The sequence below is a fragment of the Gallus gallus genome, chromosome 11 (genome assembly GCF_016699485.2).
Source record: "Gallus gallus isolate bGalGal1 chromosome 11, bGalGal1.mat.broiler.GRCg7b, whole genome shotgun sequence".
In the NCBI taxonomy this organism is placed as follows: Eukaryota; Metazoa; Chordata; class Aves; order Galliformes; family Phasianidae; genus Gallus; species Gallus gallus.
In genome coordinates, this window is record NC_052542.1 from 9,586,880 (window position 1) to 9,610,416 (window position 23,537).

The 23,537-nt window shown below is 35.8% G+C and overlaps 3 protein-coding genes across 13 annotated transcripts in view; 1 reads left to right on the forward strand and 2 right to left on the reverse strand.

The window, feature by feature from the left end:
- SLC7A9 (solute carrier family 7 member 9) lies at positions 1-14,052 on the reverse strand. Of its 5 annotated transcripts, XM_046899466.1 has the most exons (14): positions 13,936-14,052; positions 12,166-12,282; positions 11,168-11,293; positions 9,863-10,010; positions 8,722-8,964; positions 8,020-8,145; positions 7,598-7,697; positions 5,945-5,989; positions 5,506-5,629; positions 3,663-3,766; positions 2,788-2,884; positions 1,864-2,013; positions 1,133-1,307; positions 1-244 (listed from the first exon to the last, which is right to left on the reverse strand). In XM_046899466.1, exons 3-14 carry the CDS (start codon positions 11,270-11,272, stop codon positions 180-182), a joined length of 1,482 nt encoding a protein of 493 aa, XP_046755422.1. In that variant the 5' UTR covers positions 11,273-11,293; positions 12,166-12,282; positions 13,936-14,052; the 3' UTR covers positions 1-179. The 5 variants fall into 5 exon arrangements, with proteins under 5 accessions (XP_046755422.1, XP_046755423.1, XP_046755420.1 ...); XM_046899467.1 differs by lacking the exon at positions 1,864-2,013; XM_046899464.1 differs by having other exon boundaries at positions 1-1,307.
- Positions 13,959-23,537, reverse strand: part of CEP89 (centrosomal protein 89) — a 26,747-nt gene continuing 17,168 nt past the window's right edge. For 5 of the 7 annotated variants that reach the window (XM_040707068.2, NM_001389555.2, XM_040707073.2 and 2 more), the window contains 2 exons: positions 22,255-22,424; positions 19,700-20,968 (listed from right to left, as the gene is read on the reverse strand). In XM_040707068.2, the coding sequence (XP_040563002.1) occupies positions 20,737-20,968; positions 22,255-22,424 (402 nt within the window). In that variant the 3' untranslated portion in view covers positions 19,700-20,736. Of the gene's footprint in view, positions 14,093-19,699; positions 20,969-22,250; positions 22,425-23,537 lie in introns of those variants that run through there. The other 2 variants (XM_040707070.2, XM_040707071.2) reach the window with 2 other exon arrangements.
- FAAP24 (Fanconi anemia core complex associated protein 24) overlaps positions 17,715-23,537 on the forward strand; it is a 56,614-nt gene continuing 50,791 nt past the window's right edge. Inside the window, exons 1-5 of the mRNA XM_040707076.2 lie at positions 17,715-19,072; positions 21,124-21,232; positions 21,494-21,663; positions 22,302-22,552; positions 23,399-23,522. The gene's annotated coding sequence lies outside the window, so the exon portion shown is untranslated. The remainder of the gene's footprint in view (positions 19,073-21,123; positions 21,233-21,493; positions 21,664-22,301; positions 22,553-23,398; positions 23,523-23,537) is intronic.

Sequence of the window (23,537 nt, forward strand, 5' to 3'; positions counted from 1 at the left end):
TTTGGCTCAGAAATCCTTTATTCTTATATTTAATGTACTTCACATACTGAGTAGCATTGCAAAAATGCTGCACACTAATATGAGCATACCAATTCAGAAAGCTAGTGTGCCCCGAACTAAATGGAATCTCCTTCAACTGATGTAGCATTTTAAAAACATTCTATCACATACAAAATATTTTATTCTGCAACTTCCTCTGGTGGAACAACTTCCAAAAGCATCTGAAGGTGCATAGTGATGGGCTCTGAGAAGGAAATTAATTATTAGAAGCCTTACCAGGAAAAAAGTATTTATATTCAGATTAATACCATGTTTCTTAGTTAAAAATATTCTTTGAAGTTGTTGTGTGTCTTTTCATATCTAAAATTTAAATAAGGGGTGGGAAATCAAAACAAGCTAAAATATCCTACAGTTTCTAAACTTTTTATATAGCAAACTGTTTCTAATTGTATAATGTGTAATACGTGATAACTCGGGCTAGGGAGAGAAACACGTGATGGAATTTTTTGTCTGTAGAACTGTTAATTCTGCTTTCTGTAGCTGGTTCCAGTTTTCCTCTTAAAAATTCCTGCATATCACGTTTTCTGGGAGATTATTAAAGAGTTCCTTTTGAGATCAAGAAAAATCATTTTATAAATGATCACGCTGAATGCTTGCAGCCTTCAGTTTGCTGGACAGCGCTGACTCATGTTGGTCTTAATGCTTATGTTGTATTTAGTAAGCATAATAAAATTGCTAACTTGAGCCAACAGCAGAGTGCTCTGTGGCATAAGAGTATTTGCTGCTCTAACTAACGACTAGAGGAACTTTCTGAAAAGCTAACATTACAGTTAGAGTAGTTCTACTCATTTAAAAAGTGCTTCTTTGTGTTAGTCTGCAGATCTGTACATCGCTGTAGTAAGTTTCTTCGTTGCTTTAAGTTGGACATCCTTTTCTCTTGCAAAAATGGATAAAATTCTCTTCAGTGACACAGTGAGCTTTACTAATGTTATCTGTCTGGAAAATTGCCTCCTTTTTTGTTCCCCCCCACTATATGATTTAGTTGGGATGGGCCATAAAATGAGCTTTGTTGGGGTAGTTACTGTGAGGCTTAAGAATGTTGTGTTGAATTTGGTGGTTGATGTATACTTACCTGATATTTTTTGGGACCACTTGAACTTGAAATGAACAAAAAGTACATAAAATATAAGTCCACTTAGTATAAATAAAACACAGTACAAATAGGCCAGTTCAGGTGCGGTGATAATTGGTGCCAGTACCAATAAAATGGATATTAATGTCACTATAACTGGAATGATGATAGGTATCTGCAAGTTAAAAAAAAAAAAATAATAATAATAATCACAAAAATACTTAGCCAGTTGTTCTACCATTCTTACAGAAGTTGTGTATACGAGAGGCAGATTTTCATTGCCCTCTGAGATTTCTGGAACTAGATCTGGCAATTAAAGTAGTAAGAATATGGATAGAGGAAGTCTTTTAAATCATTTTAAAATATCTGTTTGTATTGCAGATTACAGTGTAGTAATTCACATGTGTTTTAATGGATTTGGGACCTTGCTCCGGTACAGAGAACTCTGACCCTGTCTTTGTGTCTGCTGACTGTAGATTCCCATCCCTGAAAATCTGAAACAGAATTTCTACCTGTGGTCTGTGTGAGCGAAAATAAAAGGAGCATGGGCTCCTTTGGAATCTTCGAGCTTTGTCCTGGTGCAAAACTTGAAGGAGCTACAAATAAACGGTTAGATTTCACGTGGGACAGAGGCCTCTGCCTCAGGATGTTGTGTAAGTATCCAAACTTCTAGAATTAGTTTATGCTATTTATGGAAACGGAAGAAAAGCCATACTGAATGCTGAACTTACCCTGATTGGTCTCTTGAATTCCTTTCTTGTAAACCTCATAACAATAAGTGCAAATACACTTAAACCATAAAATATCCAGACCGCAAAACTAAAATAGTTTATGAGTGTGTTAATGTCACCAGGGATAATATAAATAATAGCAATAGCCCCCTAAAAACAGAAACAAAAGTTAGCATAGCCTATTATAAAAAATTGAACTACACTTGTGTCCCTGTATGGGTGTATGTCTACAGTATTCAGAGCCTGATTACTGTGTGCTTTTGCTTAGATATTTGAGTACACGCGAGTTGCAGCTACTTGTGTGTAGTTTTAATTCTGTTTTAAGTTAAAAGACTTAAATTGTGTGTGCTCGTTCATTCTGTTGTTGACTGTCTGTGTGGAAGGAAGAGAATATATTAAATGTGCATTTTTTTAATATATTTATGGGAGCGGATAGAGCAATAAAATTGAGTTTATCTGGTTTAACCTTTACATACAGGTAAAGTATAAAAATAGTCTAGTTTTATTTCAAAATAAGTTTACTAAATGTAGAGAACTCTTTTTAAATGGAAAGATGTAGATGCTTTCTTAAAAGGAGGAAATACAGCAGGAAATATACCACGGGCATCCTGTGAAGTAAAGAATTCGATGCCTATATATATATATATATATATGTTTTAATTTAACCTTCATTCTATGGATTCTTAGCATTTTGATTTGAAAATTCATCTGTGAAATGGAACTTCTCAAATTAAGGAGTTGCTTTTCCTCTGCAGTCGTCTTTGTTTCCTAATAATTGCTTAGTGATATTCCTGTCACCTATGGTTACATAGAGATCATAATCCCACGGAGATGGGAAGATGTTAAGGCTGCTGGAAGGAAACTTTGAAAGTGCTTGCTAACATCTTTTTTCATAATTTCACTGTACTTAAGGTGTATACTTACATGAAAGATGATAGCGGGTGCTGGTGTTAAGCGCTTAACACTAATGTAAGAGAGCACTTCTAGCATGTGCCCTTCACGGCCTGCTACATAAACAAGTCTGAAAAAAACAAAAGCCAGGCAAGCTTGTTAGCCTGATAGAGTTCAAGTGGATTTACTTTACCAAAAAGAAGGGGAAGGGCAGAGTACCATTGTTCTAAAGATTTGTTTTTATTGTGCAGCTGCATCTGAATTGAGTTTCCTCTAGTGTGCATCGCTATTTCCTTTAATATACAGTGGTATTTAGGGAATATTGCAGTAAACTGAAATGGTGGAAATACTGATATTAATGCACAGAACTCGAAACTAATTCTGTTTTCAGAGTCATTAGATTTAACATTCAATTTAACTGGAATTGTTTTTGGAAAAAAATGTTAGTGCCTGTTTCTTTTAATAAAGAGTATTTGTTTTAATTTTTTACCATATCAAAGAAGTATCTTGACAGCCTGCTCTTAAAGTCTGTACAGTCCTACTGCATTCAGATAGTATACATTTTTTTAAAGTAGGAAATAAGTGCTGAGCAATAGATCAAAAGGAACAGCTTCTTTTTCAAGTTCTTGACTGTTAATTCTGTAGTCATGTTCTAATTCCTAATTTTTGTTTCCTTAATGATTAGATTTAAATTCAGCCAAAAAAAAAAATGCTGTATCTACTTTGAAGTGAGGAGGTTTTTTCAAACCTGTATAGCTACTGTTGCTTTTTGCAAAATATACTGTAGCTAGATTTGCAAGTACTTGCAGTTATTTTCTCTTTGTATTTATTCTGGTCGAATATACATACATAATTTTTTTTCCACTCTTCAAAAAAATAATTTTAAGATATTTAGAATGGGAACTTACCTGCCTGCAGTAAAACATACCCCATTGGCAGAGCCAATTGTAGAAAAGGCCACAAAGAGAGGTATTATCCAGGAGGCTGGATAAAGGACTCTGTCTCCAAATGTCTGGGATATGGGATTAAAATTAATCATTTTTGTTATTTTAACTACTTTTTGAAATATTAAAATGTTGGTGCCACTTCAAAAATAGACTGTATTTTTATCAATAAAATGTGCATTGTATATATTCAGGAGCGTTTAGCCGGATTAGAACTTGAATTAATTCATGTAAGACTCTATAAGGAAGAGTGGGATATTATTGTCCTGGTGCTTTTGATGCAGCGTGCGTAGGAAACACTGGGAGACAGATGTGAAAAATACACTGAAATTCAATTCAGTTTAACACTTGGTTTGGGGATGTCTGCAAAACAAAACAGAAGATGATTGCTGCAGAGCACTGCACACATACAGTCTATAGAGAAAGAATAATAATGGTAGTGAAGCTGTAACATCTGAGGCATTATTAAGGGTGAATATGTGAAGGACAAACTTCGAAAGTTTACGGAGTAGGCCTGTGTCTTGTTACGCTGCTAGTTTCTACAAGATGAATTGGGACTAATGTAGATACATTGGTCTGCTGTAGGAGAATTTAAATTTAGACTTGGACAGGAGGGAGATTCTGAGTTTGTATTTAACAGCTGATTAACTTTTTAAATAAGTCAAGAATAAAGAGTTCCACTTCTGCTCAAGCTTAACATCGGAGTATAGTTGCTTTATCCAGTAGCTGGGTACTCATCAGTACATAGAGAGATGTGTTTATACAGAGCACTCGTTTTGCTGTTTGCTGCGTTACTTTTGTACTGCCCAGTAGCAGTTGAGATTTTCTTCATCTTATCACTTCATTGCTAGTTCTGTGCTAGCTTACAACAGGTTGTCAGCTTAGTGGTACCCCAGAGAGAAGTGGTTCTTTATCAGCATAAAACTTTGGGTTAGCTAGCGTACCTCTTAGTGGAGGAATAACTAACAAAGATAACTAAATTGCGTCAGAATTACGCAATTTGCAAAATGCATAAAATTTGCAAAATTACAAAATGCAATCCTATTATTTAAAGGATTTTCATGTGATTGTTGAGTATTTTTTATGTTAATGTACTTAATTGTGTTACACTGCCTTCTGCATGCATATGGGGTGCTCTTTGTTTTTATGTAAAACTAACAGCAGGAACTTGCTACAGTGCAGGGATCAGTGGTTTGGGAGACAGATGCCCCCTGGAAAATATAATGAGTGGAACTGGAGGGACAGATGTGTTTATATAAATTTCCAGAATCTTAAGAATAATCTTTAATGAATTTTGGCAATGGTATGTCTTGTAGTAATGAAAAAATGATTTCTCTTAATCATGTTAAGATAAAGCTAGATCTAATGAGGAAGTAAACTACAGCTGACTTCTACCTTCAGAATGGTAAGGTCTCATGTACTGTCATTTTGCACGTACTTGTTTCTTTGAACTACTGGAAGCACTGACAAGGACAAAGCAGCAGTTATTTTTCCATATACTTTTTAGTACTTCTGAGAAAAAAAGTCAACTGCTGAGCTGTAGCCTTTAAAGAATGTTACCTCAAAGACTGCATTATGTTTGCTTGCATTTTTTTTGTGGGATATGATGAAGTATTTAAAATTAGCCACTGTATAATTTTTTTAAGTGATAGATGGGGGGGGGTGGAGAGATCAAGGTGAGGCTGAAAGTTCGGAAATAAATCCTATCTTAAATTTACAGGTTGGTTTTATTCATTTTTACTGCAGAAGAAGCTTTACTGCACACAGCCTTCTTCAGATACTTTTTTTACGAAGTAAGGAGACTTACCACAGCAACGGCCTGGGACTGCAGGAGTTCTGTTGAAGTCATTACGGTGAAATATGAAATGTTTATCAGAACGTAACAAATTGTAACCAAGGGGATTCCAATAATTATAGATAGTGGTAGATTTCTAAAGAATGCAAAAGTAAGACTTCATTAGCATTGCTGTGTCATTGTCATTGTTACTGTAGTAAACTGGACTTTTTTTTTTCCCCAGATATTCTTCAGGTATGTTTACGTTCCTTTACTGTAGAGCAACAGAAATCAGGATTAAAACAAGAAATCGCATTTATGAAAGCCAGAATATGTGATAGCTCTTTGTCTGCTAGTACTCCAACTTTGAGTAGCATTCCTATTGATGTCAAGCCAAAATGTCCTTGCTTGTACAAAAACTGAGTTTTATTTTTATTGCTAAGAATATAACTTTCTTATGTATTTTTTTTACCTGTAAGGATTCTTCAGTTCTTCTGTGATGTAATTGAGTTGATTCCTGAAAGTAAAGGTATTAATAAGATGTTACTAGCAATCAGATGTTATTTCTTGATAGTTTGCCTTTCCAGTTAAAAATAATAATAATTAAAAAGAATAGTTGAACTGCTGGTCCAAACAAAAAAAATATGAATTTCTTATCCAACTGTGAGCCTCGAGTAACTAACTTTTTCCTCCTTAAAGTTTTGATGCATCCTGCAATTGCAGAAGTGCCTGTATAATTTTGAATTGAGGTTGTCTTAGCTCCTGGGTATAATGTCCTGGAATAACCAGATATTTCCTTTGAGCTTCAAGTTTGCAATATCTAATCTTTTCAAGTAAAAGCACTAGTTCACTGTGCCCATTGCAAGGACTCAAGTTTAAGTCTACTAATTTTAACAATATCTCTTCAAGTTGTGATGTAAACACCTTAAATTGGAATTTACAGATCTAGATGCACATTTTCAGTAGACCACGGACAACATTGAAACTTTTTTTACTCTTCTGTTTCTGAAAACATGAGAAGAAATTCATATTTATAGCTTGCCAGGCAGCTTTTGAAATTTCAGTCCCTGATGGCTTTTGAAGTAATTATTCAGGATTCAGGCTGCAGCTTCCCCCCCCCCCCAAAAAAAAACCAAAAAAAAAAAAAAAAAAACCTCTAGATAAAAAACTCTAGGTAAGTATCTGAAACGCAGATGTGCATGCTTGAGTTGAGAGCCTCAAGCTTGGAAAGAGAACCTGAAAGAGCAATCAATTTAAATTTGGTCTGATATTTTGTCTGAATTTGATTTCTTTTCCTGTAAGTAAAGATTTATATTCTTAATTCCTTTAAAAATATGTATCTATTTGCAAGACTTGACAGTCTGAATGTTGAAGAATAGCATTAATGGATTGGATCTCGATCTTAGATTTGTACCAGCAGAGCCTCAAACCAGTTTATGTTCCTGTTAGTTCCAGGAAGTGAAATGCATATTTTCTGGATTGTACAGAGATTATCTATATTCCTCTAGTAAGTAAGTTTATTCTGATGAAAGTAATAGTGGAAAGGTAGCCTTCTGAGTTATTGAATATGGACGCTTCATATAGAACATGAATGTAAACCTAAAACCTTCCTTATGTGATTATTTCAAACGTATTTTCTTTGTACTAACACAAGATAACAAAACAGATGAGATTTAAAACGGAAGCTTCTCAGGGAAGGAAGCTTTATTGTTACTGTGTTAATTCCAACTAACGATCAAGAAGAAAAAATGTAAAACCATGCGAATTAAAACTTCTATTATTTATGTTCTCTTGTTCTAATTGAATGCTTCATAAAGCATGGACTTCAGGGGTAACCTGTAGAGCTTTTGCCTGAACTAATGGAATTAGCCGTTTTTGTGTCTCTCATTACTATGGTATCTAACCACCTTTAGCACCAAAGCAGTAGCCCTTTCAGGATCTACTATAAAATCTTTCCCTCTTAATGGATATATTTTTTTAACTGAGGATACTATTCTTTGTCCGCAATTTGTTAAGAGATTTACTTATGAAAATCAGATGTTAACTTGCATCTTTTGAGTTCTACTGGGGTAGAGAGTTAAAGGCTGTTAAACTGTAACTGTTAACGCTTGTAAAGATACCTTACCATCCATCATATGCCCAGAGTCCATTATAGAATGCCAAACCAATAGAGCTAACAGAAATTTTACTGTCCTTGAAAGAATCTTGGAAGTTTTGTGTTTTTCCTGGAAATAAGACAAATGTTAGTGACAAAATGTTGCAATCTGGCTAATCACCACTAGGTGAAGAAAAACTCCAGCATCTGCTGGGTCTTTTGAAACATTTTGTTAAAAATGAATTCATAGAATTTTTATGGACTTAGTGGTAGTATTGAAATTCTTACCGCAGTTCTTGTAAAAGAAAGTACTGTAGTTTCAAAGAGACTTTGGGACAGCAACACTGAAGAAAGATAGCCTTCTTTTTGTGCCATTTTTTGTCAGTAGGAAGCTCTTAAAGATCACAGCAGAAACTAAAATAATTGTTGGAAGTGAATGTATATTTGATTACCTTGTGCAAGGAGAACAATCCCAGTTACAGCAATGATTGCCACAACTACCATTTTGGCAGCTGTGAGTAAATTCTGGAGGTAGCTTCCCAGCTTCACACTCAGAGAATTCACTACTGTAATTACCACTAAAAGAAAGAAATTCATACGTCTTGCATTAAATTTATCTGAAAGAAAAGTAGGTTTAAGCATTTTTTCTATGTAACTCATACAATTTATAACAACTGATTGGTTGATTTAAATTAGTGAGGAGAAAGTTACTGAATTAGATATCTACTTTTAACAGTAACAACAAAACTATGTACATAGTAACTGCACTGCATTGTGATAAATACAGAAATACCTTCGCTAACATTTTTTTCTTTCTTTTCTGCTACAGATGAGTGTTTGTTATATGGCTTTATTTTTCTTGGTAAAGAAGAAACCTAGGCTAGAAGCAAACCATCTACCTTGTATATTGAGTCAGTGAGTCCTTCCCACAATTACTATATTGTTCCAAAATTAAAATAGTTATTAGTACTTCAAAAATAATAAAAATTAAACATTGTTCCATAGTTCTGTTCCTTTCAGTGTAGCATTGCTTCCTGCCGTCCTCATAAGGATTAATGTACTGAATTCTTACTATTCTGAAATGGTTGAGGGTAAGCAGAAGTTGCTTGGCAATTAGGGAATTTGTCACTTATAAAATAACTAAGAAGTCTTACCAATGGCAGCTGCTGCAAGGCACTTGATGACTACTGGAGGTGGATCACAACCTGGATAAAAGGGAGCTGATGCATATTCTGCAAAGCTGAGACATATGATAGCGAAAGAACTGGGTTTTATGACAAGCAAGCTTGCCCAAGAAAACAGAAATGCTGGTATTGGGCCAAAGGCCTCCATAAGGTAAGGATATTCTCCTCCTGATTTTGTGATTGTTGTACCAAGTTCAGCAAAACAAAGTGCACCTGAACAACAAGAAACATGTTGGTTATTTTTTTTGTTTGGTTTATACACATCTTACACTATGGGCCATTTATAGATAGCACAATTGCAGAAGTGGATAGATATATGTAATGTATCCTTTATTCTTTCATGTTTGCATACGTTTTGCTGTGCACATTAGATTTTAATTGTGAGGATGTGTGAGTTTGGGAGAAACATATTGAAACTTAAGCGACAATCTAGAATTTACTCTTAGTTGTGTTTAAGACTTGTAGATGAAGGACAAAGGTTCTGATTTCATTAAGAGCCAACACTTAACATCAGAAAACAACTGCAGTAAGTTGACGTACCTTTTAGACACCAATGGAGAAAAAGATGTTGTTGCACAATTTTGAAGTAAAATGTCTACTAAGCTCTTCTTTAAAGTACGGTGGCACTTTCAGTTTCATTGGTGTAGTTGGTACCTTACTCAGAAATGGTTATTTCTGTGCTCTTTATCTGACATAACAAACAATTCCTTTTTCTTTTCCTAATTGAAATATTCTGAGATGCTTAGTACTAAATTTTGTATGCTAAAATTAGACTTACACAACTGTAGAAAAACAGTAGGAATACCAGACCACTGCTAGTAAATTCAGCATATTGTTTTGCCTGTGATTTAAGTAGGTGTTCTCTTTATTACAATTAGTGGATAAAGTGAGCAAAACTAAATCCTGCTTCAAAAACGAGCTAAAAATGTTCATGATTTTAATAGCTTAATTTATTGTTTATAAACAACACGCATATTACAGTCATCAGAGTATTACTGATTTTTGTTTAGGTGCTATTACCTAATTTGTGAAATGAGTTGTATGCAGACATGGAGTAGTAAATCGTTTGAATTTTTGCTTAAATAATTTTCTTTGTGTTATCTCTGTTTACCTAGTGTTGCCAGAACTCCACAGGCTGCCCAGATGGTTAAACAAGGACCCACAGCTCCAACATTGGCAAGTACTGATTTTGGGGAAACAAAGATGCCTGAGCCAATAATTGTACCAACGATCATACAGATTCCACTAATCAGGCCCACCTTGAAATAAAAGGAGACATTTTGGTGAAGTAATTTCTAATAACTAGTTTTCAATTTCATACAACAATAGTAATTGACATCAGTGATTTGTTGTAGCTTTTGACATGAAGTTTCAACTAACTAGTAAACTATGGAATTTCTTTTCTTCCAAGTACATACATGGGCTGTGGCATGCCAGCTTGCATATTTGTTTTCATAAACCATCCTTTGAATTATGTGGGTCTCAAAATTAACTTCGTATGAGTTAGCAGTTCTCTTTTCTCTATTTAAATTAAGCATCGCATTTTGGTGAACACTTAGAATTCTGAATTTTTGTAGCTTCTAAGATATGCCTTCTTGGAGGACTTCTGCCCTTTTTCTTTAAGCAGTTGCTCTGCTCTCCTTGCTTCAGGTATTTTTGTGCAGGGAAAGTACCTTAATATTGATACATGGTGAAAAGATTACATTCTCCAGACTTTGTAGCGACCTGCATATTAGATGAATGTAATAAAACTTGAGGCTCAAAAGTCAATAGCATGGGCGTCTTAAATTGTCCTTATTAAGTTATAGCTAGTCTAATAGCATCAGTATTTTGCCAGTCCAGGTTCTTAGCACATAAATGAAGCTATACAGAGTATCATTTTCCAGGTTGCTTAAACTGAAAGATAAATTACAGTTCCCTTTAGGAGTCTCATCAGAGGTAAAAGAAGTGGCATATCCTTTCTGTTAAAGCATCTGTCATTTTCTGGAGAAGAAAAATTACCATTTGTCTTCCTGTACCATTAGCTATTGTACGGACATAAACACTAGCACACTTGCAGAAGCTGTGAGCTGAACCCAGCTCTGTTCAGCCTCTGAGAAGTTTGTGTAGAAAGAATTAGTAAAGTTGTGATGTTATGCTGAGCAATTCTGAAGTATAAAATATTAAACAAGTAATTTTAAGACTTGAAAATCATATATTCTTTCTTTTAATTGTGTTTATATCAGAGCTATATGCATAGTAGTTAATGAGTTCATAAAATGTAATTCAACCACACCACGAAGATCCTAGTATGCTGTTGCAAATAAGAGCAGTTTCAACTTCTGTAAGAGGATACATCGTCACACATACATTCTTACTGTCTCCCTGTGCCAGCCCTTCACATGTGCATGTTAAGGGAGTGGGTGTTGGCATTTACCTGTTTTTTTAGGTTCATAGATTGGGGTTCCTGACTCTGAATGGATTGTCCATCCTCCTTTCTGTTGTCCTGTTCTTTTCTTTTCCTCAAGCTTCCTTCACCCATTTGAAGTACTTATTTAAATATCTAAATAAAGGAAAAAAATCAGTGTAGTCTCTCTCCTTTGAATGCCTCTAGGAGACCAGGCTGATTGAATCTTTCACTTAAAGCTAGCTTGTTTTCTTATTGAAGAGTGATAACTTCTGATCTTTGTTAAATTAGGCCTTTTCCTGATTTCTTGGAGATGCAAATATATTAGACCAGATGTCATTTCCTGTAACTGTCTAATTAGCAGCTCTTTGCTTCAGAAAGTGTTGCTGTTCTCTGTGTTGACTCAAGGTGAATGTTTTCTACTGAACATTGTATTCCGTTTGGAATTAGTCTGTAAACAATTTGACTTTAAAAAGTTAATTTTAGACTTGTGAATGTATCTTCTTGGGAATTTTGCTTGTTTCACACAGTATTGGAATAAAATCCAACCTGAAGTAGTGATGGAAGTGGAGGTTAGGATAGATTAGTCCTGATTGCCACTGTTGATTCACTCAGTCTCCTCTCTCCTTAGACTCTCCACCTGTTGCTGTTAGAATCTGAACATTGAAGATTGTTTTGCAGCTAAACAGACAGTATTCAGGTGTGCTTCATGTTTTGGCAATTCAGCGAGTATCCAGTAATTCTTGGCTTTTTTTTTTTAGTCTTTTAAATTGATGGAATATCCATCTCAGTAATGCTGGTCTTCAGAAATCTTTCTGCTATAGAGAGACCTGGTTTATGATTTAAAGACTTGAAAAATCAACATAATCAAACTTAAGATTCAAGCTATAATGGAAAACTGCCCATGTAAGGAATGCAGGGCTTGGGTCACTGAGTTCTATTACAGCTTTGTGCCCAACTTCTCTCTTTTAAAGTTTTTTTTGTCTAGAATATGTTGTCATCTTTTAGTAATTCATACTGTCACTTACCTTGCTTGTATTTCTTTGGTGTAATTCAGGCTCCAGGGATCTCTGTATAGTGTGTTTCTCTTTCCTCCCGTTAGATTTACCAGCCAGTTAGAGAGCAACACAAGTCCATGTCCGAAACTAGAATACGCAGAAGCAACAGCAGCTTAAGTACAGAGGTTATATAAGGTAATCATTAAACCTGTTCTCAGCCAAGAAGCTTTGAGATGGGAACCACATGTAAACCAATAGTCCAATTAGTTTATATTTAAAACAAAAAGTTTTTTTCCATTTGTTAAGAATGTTTGTCCAGTACCTAAGTATTTTATTATATAGTGAGAGGAAATCATAATTGGAGTGCATTTTAATTTCATGTCAAGCTATTTCTGGTTTAGAAACTGTGGAAAGGTAAACTTGAAGTAATTGTTTTAATGTGGATGTGTTTAAAACCATCTGTCCAGATGTTAAGTGCATCCCATAAAAACAGCTTGTTCCATCTTGAGGAGATGGAAAAGTGTGAGCAGAAATCTCTCATTTGTTTTTCATTTTCATTCAGCCTGAAGATGGCTGAGTGGGAAGCTTGTGTTCATTTCATCTGCAGTCTCTATTTTTCATTTTTGTATATGTTTAAAAATCCCCCTCTAGGGGAAGAAAACCTGTCTCAATTTCTGTACTGCTGTATATCCAGGAAAACATTGCTAATACTGTGCATGCTGAAACAAGGTAGCTTCATTCATGGTATTCATCCCAAAACTACTAGCAAAAAAACCATTAAGTACGTTTCACATCATTGTTGGTAATGCATGCAGTACGTCCTAATTAAGTCAAACGTAACCGACTTTTTTAATTTCTACTGTTAAGCTAACAGTTCTTAATGTGATTAATACATTTTAAGACTGCTTGTTATGAGGTAATGCCTCAGGAACAGTAGTAATACAGGACTGGAAATAAGCCTATGTTGTTGGACCTAAATAAAAAAAACAGTGAAGAGTTGAGGTTGTCTGTATGTCGCTGACACAAAGACTAATGATAAATGGAATGAGAGAAGCAAACTTTGCCATTCTATTCCCACTGTATACTGGCACTTTGACAGCCTTTTTTTTTCCTTTTATTATTCTGTTAAAGCATGCAGTCTTGATCGACAGGAGTTCCTGGCTTTTGTAATATTAATCTGTGATTAAAAAATAGACTGAAGAAAATGTGAAACAACCTTATATTGGTTTCTGTCTACCGTGTTTTGTTATGGAAGAGCCAGACTGTGCCACGTCTATTTTTCTCTGAGACTGAATCACAGAATCATAGGGGTTGGAAGGAAGCTCTGGAGATCATTGAGTTCATGGAGAAACATGAACTCCATACAAACATGGAGATCATGTTTGTATGGAACTGTGTTCCAGTTTGTTCCTATTGCCCCTTGTCTTGCTGCTAGGCACTGCTATAAAGAACCTAGGCCCCATCCACTTGACTACTGTCTTTTAAATATTTGTAAGCATTAAGAAGATGACCTCTTGATCTTTTCTACACTGAATGGACTCAGGTCTTTCAGCCTTTGCTCGTAAGGGAGTTGCTTCAGGCCCCAGTCATCTTTGTGGCCTTTTGCTGGACTCTATGTAGAAGTTCCCTGCCTTCCTTAAACAGAGGAGCCAAAACTGGACAACAGTACTCCAGATGTGGCCTCACCAGGGCAGAGCAGAAGGGTAGGATCACCTCTGTCACATTGCTGGCCATGCTCTTTTGAATGTACCCCAGGATCCCACTGGCCTTCTTGGCCACGAGGGCACACTGGCCACTTACCGTTGATGAACTTCAGGGGGGTTTCTCTGCCCAGCTGTCCAGCCTGTCCAGGTCACACTGAATGGCAACAGAGCCTTCTGGCATGTCAGCCGCTCCTCATGGCTTCATATTATCAGCAAACTTGCTGAGGGTGTACTCTGTCCCTTCGTCTAGTTTGCTGATGAGGATGAGATTGCAAAGTAATAATAGTACTGAAAACAAAGCTGTAGCTGCATTTTTGCAGCTATCAATTTTACTTTCTCCTCTTTATTTTGGTAAGAATTAAAAGCAGGGTTAAACTTCAAGAAAGCTTTTTCATTGTAACCAACTTGTTCAGAAGTTACCATCTGAACAGCGGAGTTGTGTGCAGTTCTTGTTTGTTTTACCAACAGGGAATACAGAATATTAAAAGTCAGAATCTTACTTTAAGCATATCAAGAGCCAGACATCAACAATTTACTTTTTTCATTATCTTTTACAGAAACTTAAAAAAAAATCTTAGTAATCATGGTATACTGATGTTTCTACATCTATCAATTGCATATATTATATATAATATAGCGCATATAAATTATATAATGTATTTCTGTGTTCTCTAGGCTTGATGATGAAGACACGTCATCTGCTTACTGCTCCTTTGTTTTTATGGAAATGACACAGACTGCTGAAACAGCTCATGTGAGAAGAAAAAAACACTTTGGAGATGGGAAGGGGAATTATACATGGGGGGTTATTTTTTTTCCTCTCAAAATGAGGTAAACAGACCTTTCACGTCATCTGCTGTCTGGAATTTCCAGACCAACAAAAAAAGAAATGTACAAATTCTTGGGTAATTTTGATGGAAAGAGTATCAAGTTTGTTGTCTGAATAACCTTACTTAACAGGGAATGAACTTATGATTTTTTTTAATGCAGTGTATTATGAGTGAGTAATCTTTGAATTTTACATGCAGATGTTCTATGTCCCTTATGATGTTCTCAGATTTTTTCCTGCATCACACCTCTCTTATTTTGTTTGTTCAGATATAATACAGGCAACACTGAATATCTTTTAGTTTTTCACTAAGAAATCAATTTATTGAGTCATTGTTGAATATGTATTTGGAAAGTTCTCGTGTTGAATGGATGTGCTTAATGTGTCAGTGGCTTGATTACAGTTAGCCTGTTTCCTTATAAAAATGAAGAAGTATATTCATTTGTTATCTAGTTTTATTTTAAGAGTTGGTCTTTGGATGGCATAGAGCTGTTAAAGGGCTTGGACTTCTATCAGCAATCCTTTTCTGAGTCATTTAAAATTTAAAAACAACAACAACAGCGCTGAGTTCAAGAATCCTACTGTTTGGTTTTTTTTTCCTTCATGGACAGGAGGAATTACATTGTACAACCATGGGAGAGGACTCCTTCCCTCTCAACTGTATACGTCTGAAGAGATCAAGGAGCCCACATTTCAAGGGGCTTCAGAATGAAGCACTCTGTGGGCTGGTCCTGTCAGTGTAGTTTGAACCTTTTCAAAAACTGCTTACTAATTATACCATAAAAAGTAATTTTCAACTTTAATTCAGGAAACAAGAAGAAAATAGCATATACATTTAGCTTTTATTACCATTATCACTAATAATAAAGGTTAATGTTTGTTGGGGTTGGTATTTATTGCTTGCAGTAATGCACGTATTCTTCTTTGGGCTGGCAGTTCTTAAACAAGTGGTAATGACTGTTCTAACTTGGAGGTTTTACTTGTAGCTTAGTGGTATCTCAGAATAGATACTTTCCATTCTAACCTTGCTACCTAACAGGTTACTTCATTTTTATCAGAGGAATGGTGTGTTTAATTTTAATTGCACTTGCTCTTCTTTGACTCCGGCTGTTAACAGATATGCTCTAAGAAGTTATCTCACTTCTGCTGACCTTAAGTGCATTTCATTTTTCTTCTGAATAATTCCAGGTATGTTTTGAGTGGAATGTAAGAAAACAGTCTTTTTGAATAGCTATGTCAGGAAGGTCATACTCACAGCTGCAAGTTCCTTGCGTCTTGTGGCAGTCAGTTGTACTGGCTGGCCATACAGCACTGTGCTTTGACTTGTAGCTAGAACAGTTTTGATGTCACAGCAGCATTTTGGCTAGTGCTGTGCAGTGCTGGCGTAACATGGAGGTTGGGGTGGGCAGGAGATGATGAGGATATTGCCAGGACAGCCAACCAAAACTGACCAGAGGGATATCCAATACTTCTTTGGCATTCTACTCAGCAATAACAACTGGGGGGCCTTTTGCTAGCCAAGTATTTGTCTTCCTGAGAAACTGCTGTGCTTTTTGAGGCCCTCTTTCCTAAGAAGTAGCTAAACTTCGCTTGCTGATGAGAAGCAGAGAATAACTTCTGCTTCTCTTTGCTTCCATATGCAGCCTTTGCATTTTTTTCCCCTTTCATAAAACTCCACCTTATTTCAACCCATCGGTGTTGTTTTTTATATTTTCTCACCCTGCTTTGTTGAGCTGGGAGGTGAGAATGGTGTGGTGGACCATAGCTGCTCATGGACTGTATACCATTATGTAAATAGGAAAGATTAGATGAGTATGTCGTTTTTATTGCCCATAGTATATATTTTTTTGAAATAAATGATATTTTTCCCCCTTTGTTTTTGCTTACAGTATATTTGTTTGGGCCCCTGTGACAAAGCAGGGAAAGGAATAAGGCTGTTAGAAAGGTCTTCAGGTTTGCTAATGGTTGACCTACCTCAGTACTTACTCTAATGACAAATTGCTACAAGGCCATGGATAAAAATGTCTTCCAGATCTGTTGTATTTTTGTTCCTTTTTTTTTACCCTCAAACAAGGAGGTAAACAACATCTTTCAGATGAGGTATAATTGAAGATAAGCCACAAGAAGTCTTTGCTGATTCAGTAATTATTTAAATAATTTAGAAGGATTTTAATTCTCTCAGTATGTAGGTGGTTTTTATTGACATGAGGATTCTTCATTAGTTTCAAAACGTGAATTTAAAGTTCTCTCAAATAATAATAATTTCCCGTCTGTGCCGAAATATAGGCTGTATCTGAACAACCACTACAAATAAGTCAGAAATGCTGTATGTTCTGTTTAGGAACCAACGTGGGTTTGTTTTGACACTTACAGTACTTGAATCTGAGTTATTCAAAACCAAACATTTGGTATGTAAAACAACTTTAAAATACTACAGTATGCCTTTAGAGAGTGAGTACAGATGTGTTGAAATTCAGTACAAGAAAAAACCTCTAGCGGTGTCACTGAGAAACTATTTTTGAAGGCAGAGAAGCCCTCAAAACGCATCTTCTCTTCTATATTCTTGCTGATAGTCAGTGTAAATTTTTTTCTTATTTCCATATTTGCAGAGCAGGATGAGTGCACAGAGCTATTATAAATGTCAGAACTGTGATTTTCCTAGATAGGCATTTGTAATCCCAGTGCAGAAACACTTGGAACACCTGATTCTGTTTGCCTGTACAATTGTGTGAATTTTTCATGGCTTAATCTTAAAAGATTCTCTCAGAATTCTGAGTTGCTGAAGGCCAATGTTCAAGCTAGAAAGATGCAGCTCCTTCTATGCTAAAAAGTGCATGAAGGGGGAAGATAAGCAGCTGGCTATAATTGACTTCTGAATGTATAGTTATTTGAGGAAATAAATTGATCTGTACATAACTTATTGCATGCTTTCTGGTAATCCTTATGAAAAAATAAAATGAAACCTCTGTCTGCTGTTTCACCTCTACTTAATGATAAGGGAATCTCAAATCGGCTTCTGTAGAAAACTTTGTCATAGGCTATAAACTAGAGAATGAATCACCAGCAGAGCACAGGACATTATCGGGCGTACTTTTCTTAGTGAGTTTGAGTAAGTAGAATCTTTCCAATATCTCTGCAGCTCACCTCTGAAAACCTTATTTTAACAGTATTTTGAAGATGTGTCTGTGTTACTTGAGTTTACTCCAAAACCTTGAGGGTTTTGTTTGTTCTTGGAAAGGTGGTGGCTGTGTTTACATTTCAAGTTAAAATCAAGTATGCTTAATTGTTATGAACAGAATATGGTCTGTAAATGAAGTGAGGAAATTAATATGGCCGCAGGATTACAAATTCAGAATTGTTTTCTTGGTTTCTTGGTAAGAATTGAAGTACTTTCCCCTATTTTTATTTTACTTTGTGAAAGGAAGTTGTAGCAGTACTTAATTAGTTCATTCTGCAGTCAGCAAGATGCCGTAAAAGGAAGGAGAGCATTTAAAGTCAGTGTTTTTTAATTGGGTTTTTAATAGGACTGTAAAAGCAAAATGGTAAGGAAGCTAGTCACATCTGACAGTTGAGATAGTGTAATACTGTGTTGTACAGTCGTCACATGAAGTTCCTGGTTGCCATTTCTCAGAACTGCTGATCCTGCATTCTTACACTATTTATTCCATGCTGCTGTGAGATGCTTTGTCTCTTTACTCGTCTGCCTGCCAGCACTTTACTTATAATTAGTCAGTTTTCGTGCTCCTTTCCTAAATTAAAATAAGCTTCAGAAGCACTGTTTGTATTTTATCAGTCGCTCACCTGATTGGAATGTCATGTCCAGTGTGTTATTGTGTACGTTTCTCAGCAGTAGCACCGAACTGCATGGTGATTTTATCATGTTGAAAAATGTTGTTACACCGATAGTGCGTCATTATGGGAATTAAATTTAATGAAAAATAAAGAGGAATGTTTTCTTAGAATTTCAAAAGCATGGACCTTGTGTTTCTATGATAGTAAGTATTTCATAAAGAAACAAAAGTTTTCAGTTCTCCACGTGGTAACTTAATTCTTACCTAACCCGTCTTTCTGATTTCAAATGGAACCAAAGTATTCTGTTACTCCTTTTAGTGACCTGGCTTGAATGAAGGCTTCTGCTGGATAAGTGTCTGTGTTCTGTGGCAGTGTATGGAAAAACGTACGTTCCACATACTGAAAATATGTGAAACAAAAAGACCTTGTACTGGAACAGTAAAGTCCAGCCTGTCCTACCTATTATTCAGTGTCTGTGTTTTTTATATTGCTTTTTTTCTTGTTCTAGATGGGTTTATGTGCCTAATCCAAGTTGCAATAAAATGTAACTTAGCAACTGTGTTTATAGATATATTAACCTAAGGACAGAGTGAAGGACCTCTATTTTCCAGAGGTAAGAAAAAAAGCAGTTTTATTGAACACATGCAAGTATTTTAACTAAAACACAGTCCTGGTAACTAAAGGAATGAAGTTTATTTTGGGCAAATTCAATCACCATTTTTAAGTGTTACCAAAACTTTTCCCAGATCAGCTGGGTATAAACCTGCTCAGATGCTACCTCAGCTGATAGCAGATAACACCCTAGTGACACTACTGTATTGCATGGTAAATGGATTAAGCAGTGATAGGAGGGACTGTATTTGGAAAGCTTTGAGAATACCACATGCATAAATGTTTTTTATCACTAAATAACCTTCCACTTTTATGACACCAGTTTTCAAATAGCATATAGCTGCATTTCATTTGATTTGTGATGAGAAGTTGTAAAAGTGCTTAAAGCTTCTTAACAGTGTTTGGTGTTCACATGCAGAGTTCATCCACCTTGGGTGATGTTTACAAGCAGTTGACCTCGATGTTGTGTGTGTATGGGGAGCGTGTCTTACAAATTAAAAATGCTTCTAACTGTTAAGGATTTTTTTTTTTGTAGAATAGTGATAAATTCCCAGTACTGATTCCTCATGGTTTTACTTTACTATGAAAGAAAATGCCTCAAGAAAGATTTCAGTACAATGTTAAAATGTTCTGGTTCCATTTGGGTTTTTATTACGGATATGAAGCAACAAACAAAAAGATGATTCAAAAAATTATGTATGAATTCCCAAATTGAAGTTATAGGACTTAATCCTGAAATACTGCACATCAATATGAAAGTATTGTGAAAAAGCAATTCTTAGGAAAATGAAGATGAATATACATCGTACTAATTTAAGGACTGGCACTGCTACAGGAAATGCTCTGAAAGAAGTCAGTGTGACTTCCCTCAAAGCAGCTGAATCCAAAGTGGGATTCAGACCACTCAGTCAGGACGAGGACTGCATCCTCTGTCAGCATCTCATCAATCTTGGTAAAACTGGGGGAGGAAACATGTTGATGGCTGGATTCCTATAATTCTGCTTTGTGGACAGCTGTGCTTTCACACACCACAAAGCTGTTTGTGTCCCTGTCTGCTTTGCAGTTAAATATTTCTGTCCTTGAAAGAACAAGATCTTTGGCAGGCAATCCAATATAAGAACATCCTTGCAAATCAGGATGTTAAGATCAGAGAACAGACACCAAAATTGTTTTTCTTTTTTCTTCAGTTTTGGTTGTATTTCATCTATAGTTTATTTGGCGATATTGAAGGAATTACCTGAAATTAGGTCTTTTAAGATTTATAGTAAGAGACATTATTTACCACACAGAGGCTTTCTTTTTTTGCTGTTCAGTTAATCTAAAGCTAGGAACGTGCCTTGCCTGTGTTACAACTCCAAGCCTGTCAGCTGCTTTGTTTTTTTCTCTTTAACTGGATAGTTGTTTTATGTTAATTTGGAACTGTATCACATTTTGCCTGAGCAAGGAACAGCTTTTTCTTCAAAAAATGAAACATAAAAGTGTAGATTTATATTCATAATTACTGTAGCTGGAGAATATGCTGTTGTCATCTTAATGATTCTAAAAAATACAGTAATTTTGAAGTCAGTAACTGTTCTACTGTTCAGTGTTGTCAAATTCAGGCACAGTTTTTTCTGTAATAATCCTATCTTTGGTGAGATGCATAAGTTATCTTTATTCTTATTGCTAAGATTGTTGTTGAGTTTCATTTTTAGTAGGTGATTGTTTCACATCGCAATAGCTAAAATCATGTCCATAAAGAAGATCCTTCTGAGAGATTTCATCCAAGTGTGACTCATGACCTGTAACAGTATTCCACATATTGTTATTTCCCAAAGATTTATGTAAGAGTTCTCTCATTCTTCTGTTTTCTTTGGATGTGGATTCCCAAATGACTTCAAGTTCACCTTCTACTTTTCTAGGAAGAAAAATGAATATAAATCTTCATCTTAAAACCATTTTCAGCAGTATGCAATGATAGTATGCGTATAAGCAAATTATACAGTGCATAAATTTAGATGTTTGAAATATTCTGATTTGAAATTAAGTTCTGTTTTGCTTTTAAAATCCTAGTAAACGTAAGAGAGGACTGAGGTTAATTCAACACAAAGAGCAACATTTGTGAGACTCTGACTGCCTTTACATCAGGCTGATGTGACTGCAGTTTTGCTTCCTCTAACAGGTATGTTTCCATAACACATGCAGCTCCTCTTCTGCCAGGTATGATTTCTGTATTTGTTCACCAGCTAAACAAGTCTGATCAAGCAACAGGTCGGTTCAGGCTCTGTGCTCAGCTAATGCCTCTTTGTGGAGGCCAAACAGAAATGGTGTCAACTTCTGGGTTTGTTTGTGTAGTGCTGGTGTAAGGAAACAGATACATTTAGAGAGGAAGTGGTGTGTCTGAACTTTTCTTGGAAGATTAACTTCTAAACACATCTGACAGATGCAGAATCTGAAAGTGCTTGCTGACTTCGCTTTGGAATAGGCAGACAAAGCACGTCGTTGTCAAAGAAGCATATTGTGGATGCTCTTGACTTTGCACACAGTGTATTACGGTCATAAGACTTCAGTGTGGCATAATATACAGCTTTTACAGTTAAGCTGTTTCTTCAGGTAAGCATCTAATAAGCAGCAGTTATAACACAATTATAGTTGCACAGCGGTAGGTTTTTGTTTCTGCAGTTTTTTTGTTTTAAGAAAGTGTGAAGTATTTTATAGTGGAGCTTGACTGCTGTTCATAGCTGTTAAAGTTTTTTTCTTTTCATTCTGCATGTGGCAAATCTGTCACTTGTTAACAGAGCAGTGAGGTAGATTCAAAAAGAAACCTGACGTGTGTACTCATTAGACTCATTTTTCTGCCAGTGTGGAAGCTGCTGCGGAGGGTGGATGGGGTAAGTGTTCAGCCTGTAGTAGAAGATGCTATTAAATAATTAACATGTCTTGATGACTTGTAGATCCCTAGATCACCAGAAACTAGACTCAGCTTGCTATTTTTCATACATATAGATTCTTTCTTTATATTAAAAAAAATAAATCCCTCCTTCAAAAGGCACTGCAGCTGGGAAGGATAGAATTAAGAGCATTTCAGCATTTTCAGTACAGTTAAATAAGACTGAGGAAAAAAAATATGCCGTAGGGGGATCTGATGGAAAACAAGCTTGCTGCTGTGTGCAGTTATTTGGATTGTTTCTGCCTCTGACTTACTTTTTTTGCAGGAGCACTTCATCAAGGGTTTCCTGTTTGTCTTGCAGCAGACGCTGGAGGTGCTTCATTTCTTGCTGGTACTGAGCAGTCTTCCCGGCAAAATCTTTCTCCTGCTCAGTCATTTTGAGACTGATATCTCCAAGCTTCCCAGCTGCTCTCTTTTTATAGAGCTGTAGAGTTAATAGGAAAAATGTTATGATAGCAGAAATAAGAGCAATTTTTTCACAACAAAAGAAGGTTGTGAGAGATTCATTCAGTTTAATCTTTTCATCCGTGATGCTTTTCTTATATCCATCAGGTATGTTCCATTATGTTTTGTTTTTTTAACCTATTAGTGCATTACACTTGCACTTTGTTACACATATAAAACCCGTGTGTCCTATGAACACTATACAGTATGTATGATTCTGAGAGAAAAGAATCAGCTGCAAAAAATGGGTTTGTGCAGAGCTGTACTTCACAGAACACAAAATTATAGAATGGTTTGGGTTGGAAGGAACCTTAAAGATCATTTAGTTCCAACCCCCCCAGCCACTAGACAAGGCTGCTGAAAGCTACGTGGTGCTTATCACTTGTTCAGCAATTCCATTTATCAATGTATTCTATGGAAGAAGTGTGTGTTCTGTTCTCTAATCATAATACCAGGAAGTAGGACAGAGTGGCTTAAACATTTAAAACATGCTGCTGTTTCATATAATAGTTTGTTCTGTTTATTGAGGACACAAGTCATTTTATGCACATTAGCAGTAATAACCAAATATATGGGTCTAGTCTCAAAATAAAGACAAATACTTCTTCCAAAAAGTGATTTTGCTTTTTGAAATAACTTCTCCAATCAGTTACATACCTATATGAGGAACTGAAAAGCACGGCATGTCATGTATTGCTAGATATTTCTATGTTGCTTTTCTCTTGATAAAAAGAAATGTTTTCCAGTATCAGCTTTTCTTCTTGTGGTTGCAACCACAGTGCTTTAAAGTGGTAGTATATCTGCAGAATGTAATGTTTGACATTCTTTAAGACAGATTTTTTGGGGTGAAAGCACCTCCTTCAGTAAAACTGCAAAATATTATGTGAAGCCTTGAAAATGTTTCTATTTATGTCTTCCTAATATTAAGTTTTATCTTTGGCTTTGGCCACTAAGTTTTCATCTGGAAGTCCAAGTATGCCTTCTGTGGAGAAGAACATTTAACTTACGAGATTCCCAAGAGAAATCTACAAAATACAGAATGATATGATTGCTCATCAAAAACAGTGGGAGGATAAAGGTAAACCTGTTCTTT

What these genes read in the sequence shown, in the direction of transcription:
- SLC7A9 (XM_046899464.1), bottom strand. Translation starts at nt 11,272, where the DNA reads ATGGGTGAAGGAAGCTTGAGGAAAAGAAAAGAACAGGACAACAGAAAG. An exon ending in AGTCCCAGGCCGTTGCTGTG is followed by an intron (nt 3,767 to 5,505) that starts GTAAGTCTCCTT and finishes CCCATATCCCAG; the next exon opens with ACATTTGGAGACAGAGTCCT. An exon ending in GTATGTTTTACTGCAGGCAG is followed by an intron (nt 2,885 to 3,662) that starts GTAAGTTCCCAT and finishes TGTTTTTTTCAG; the next exon opens with ACTTGTTTATGTAGCAGGCC.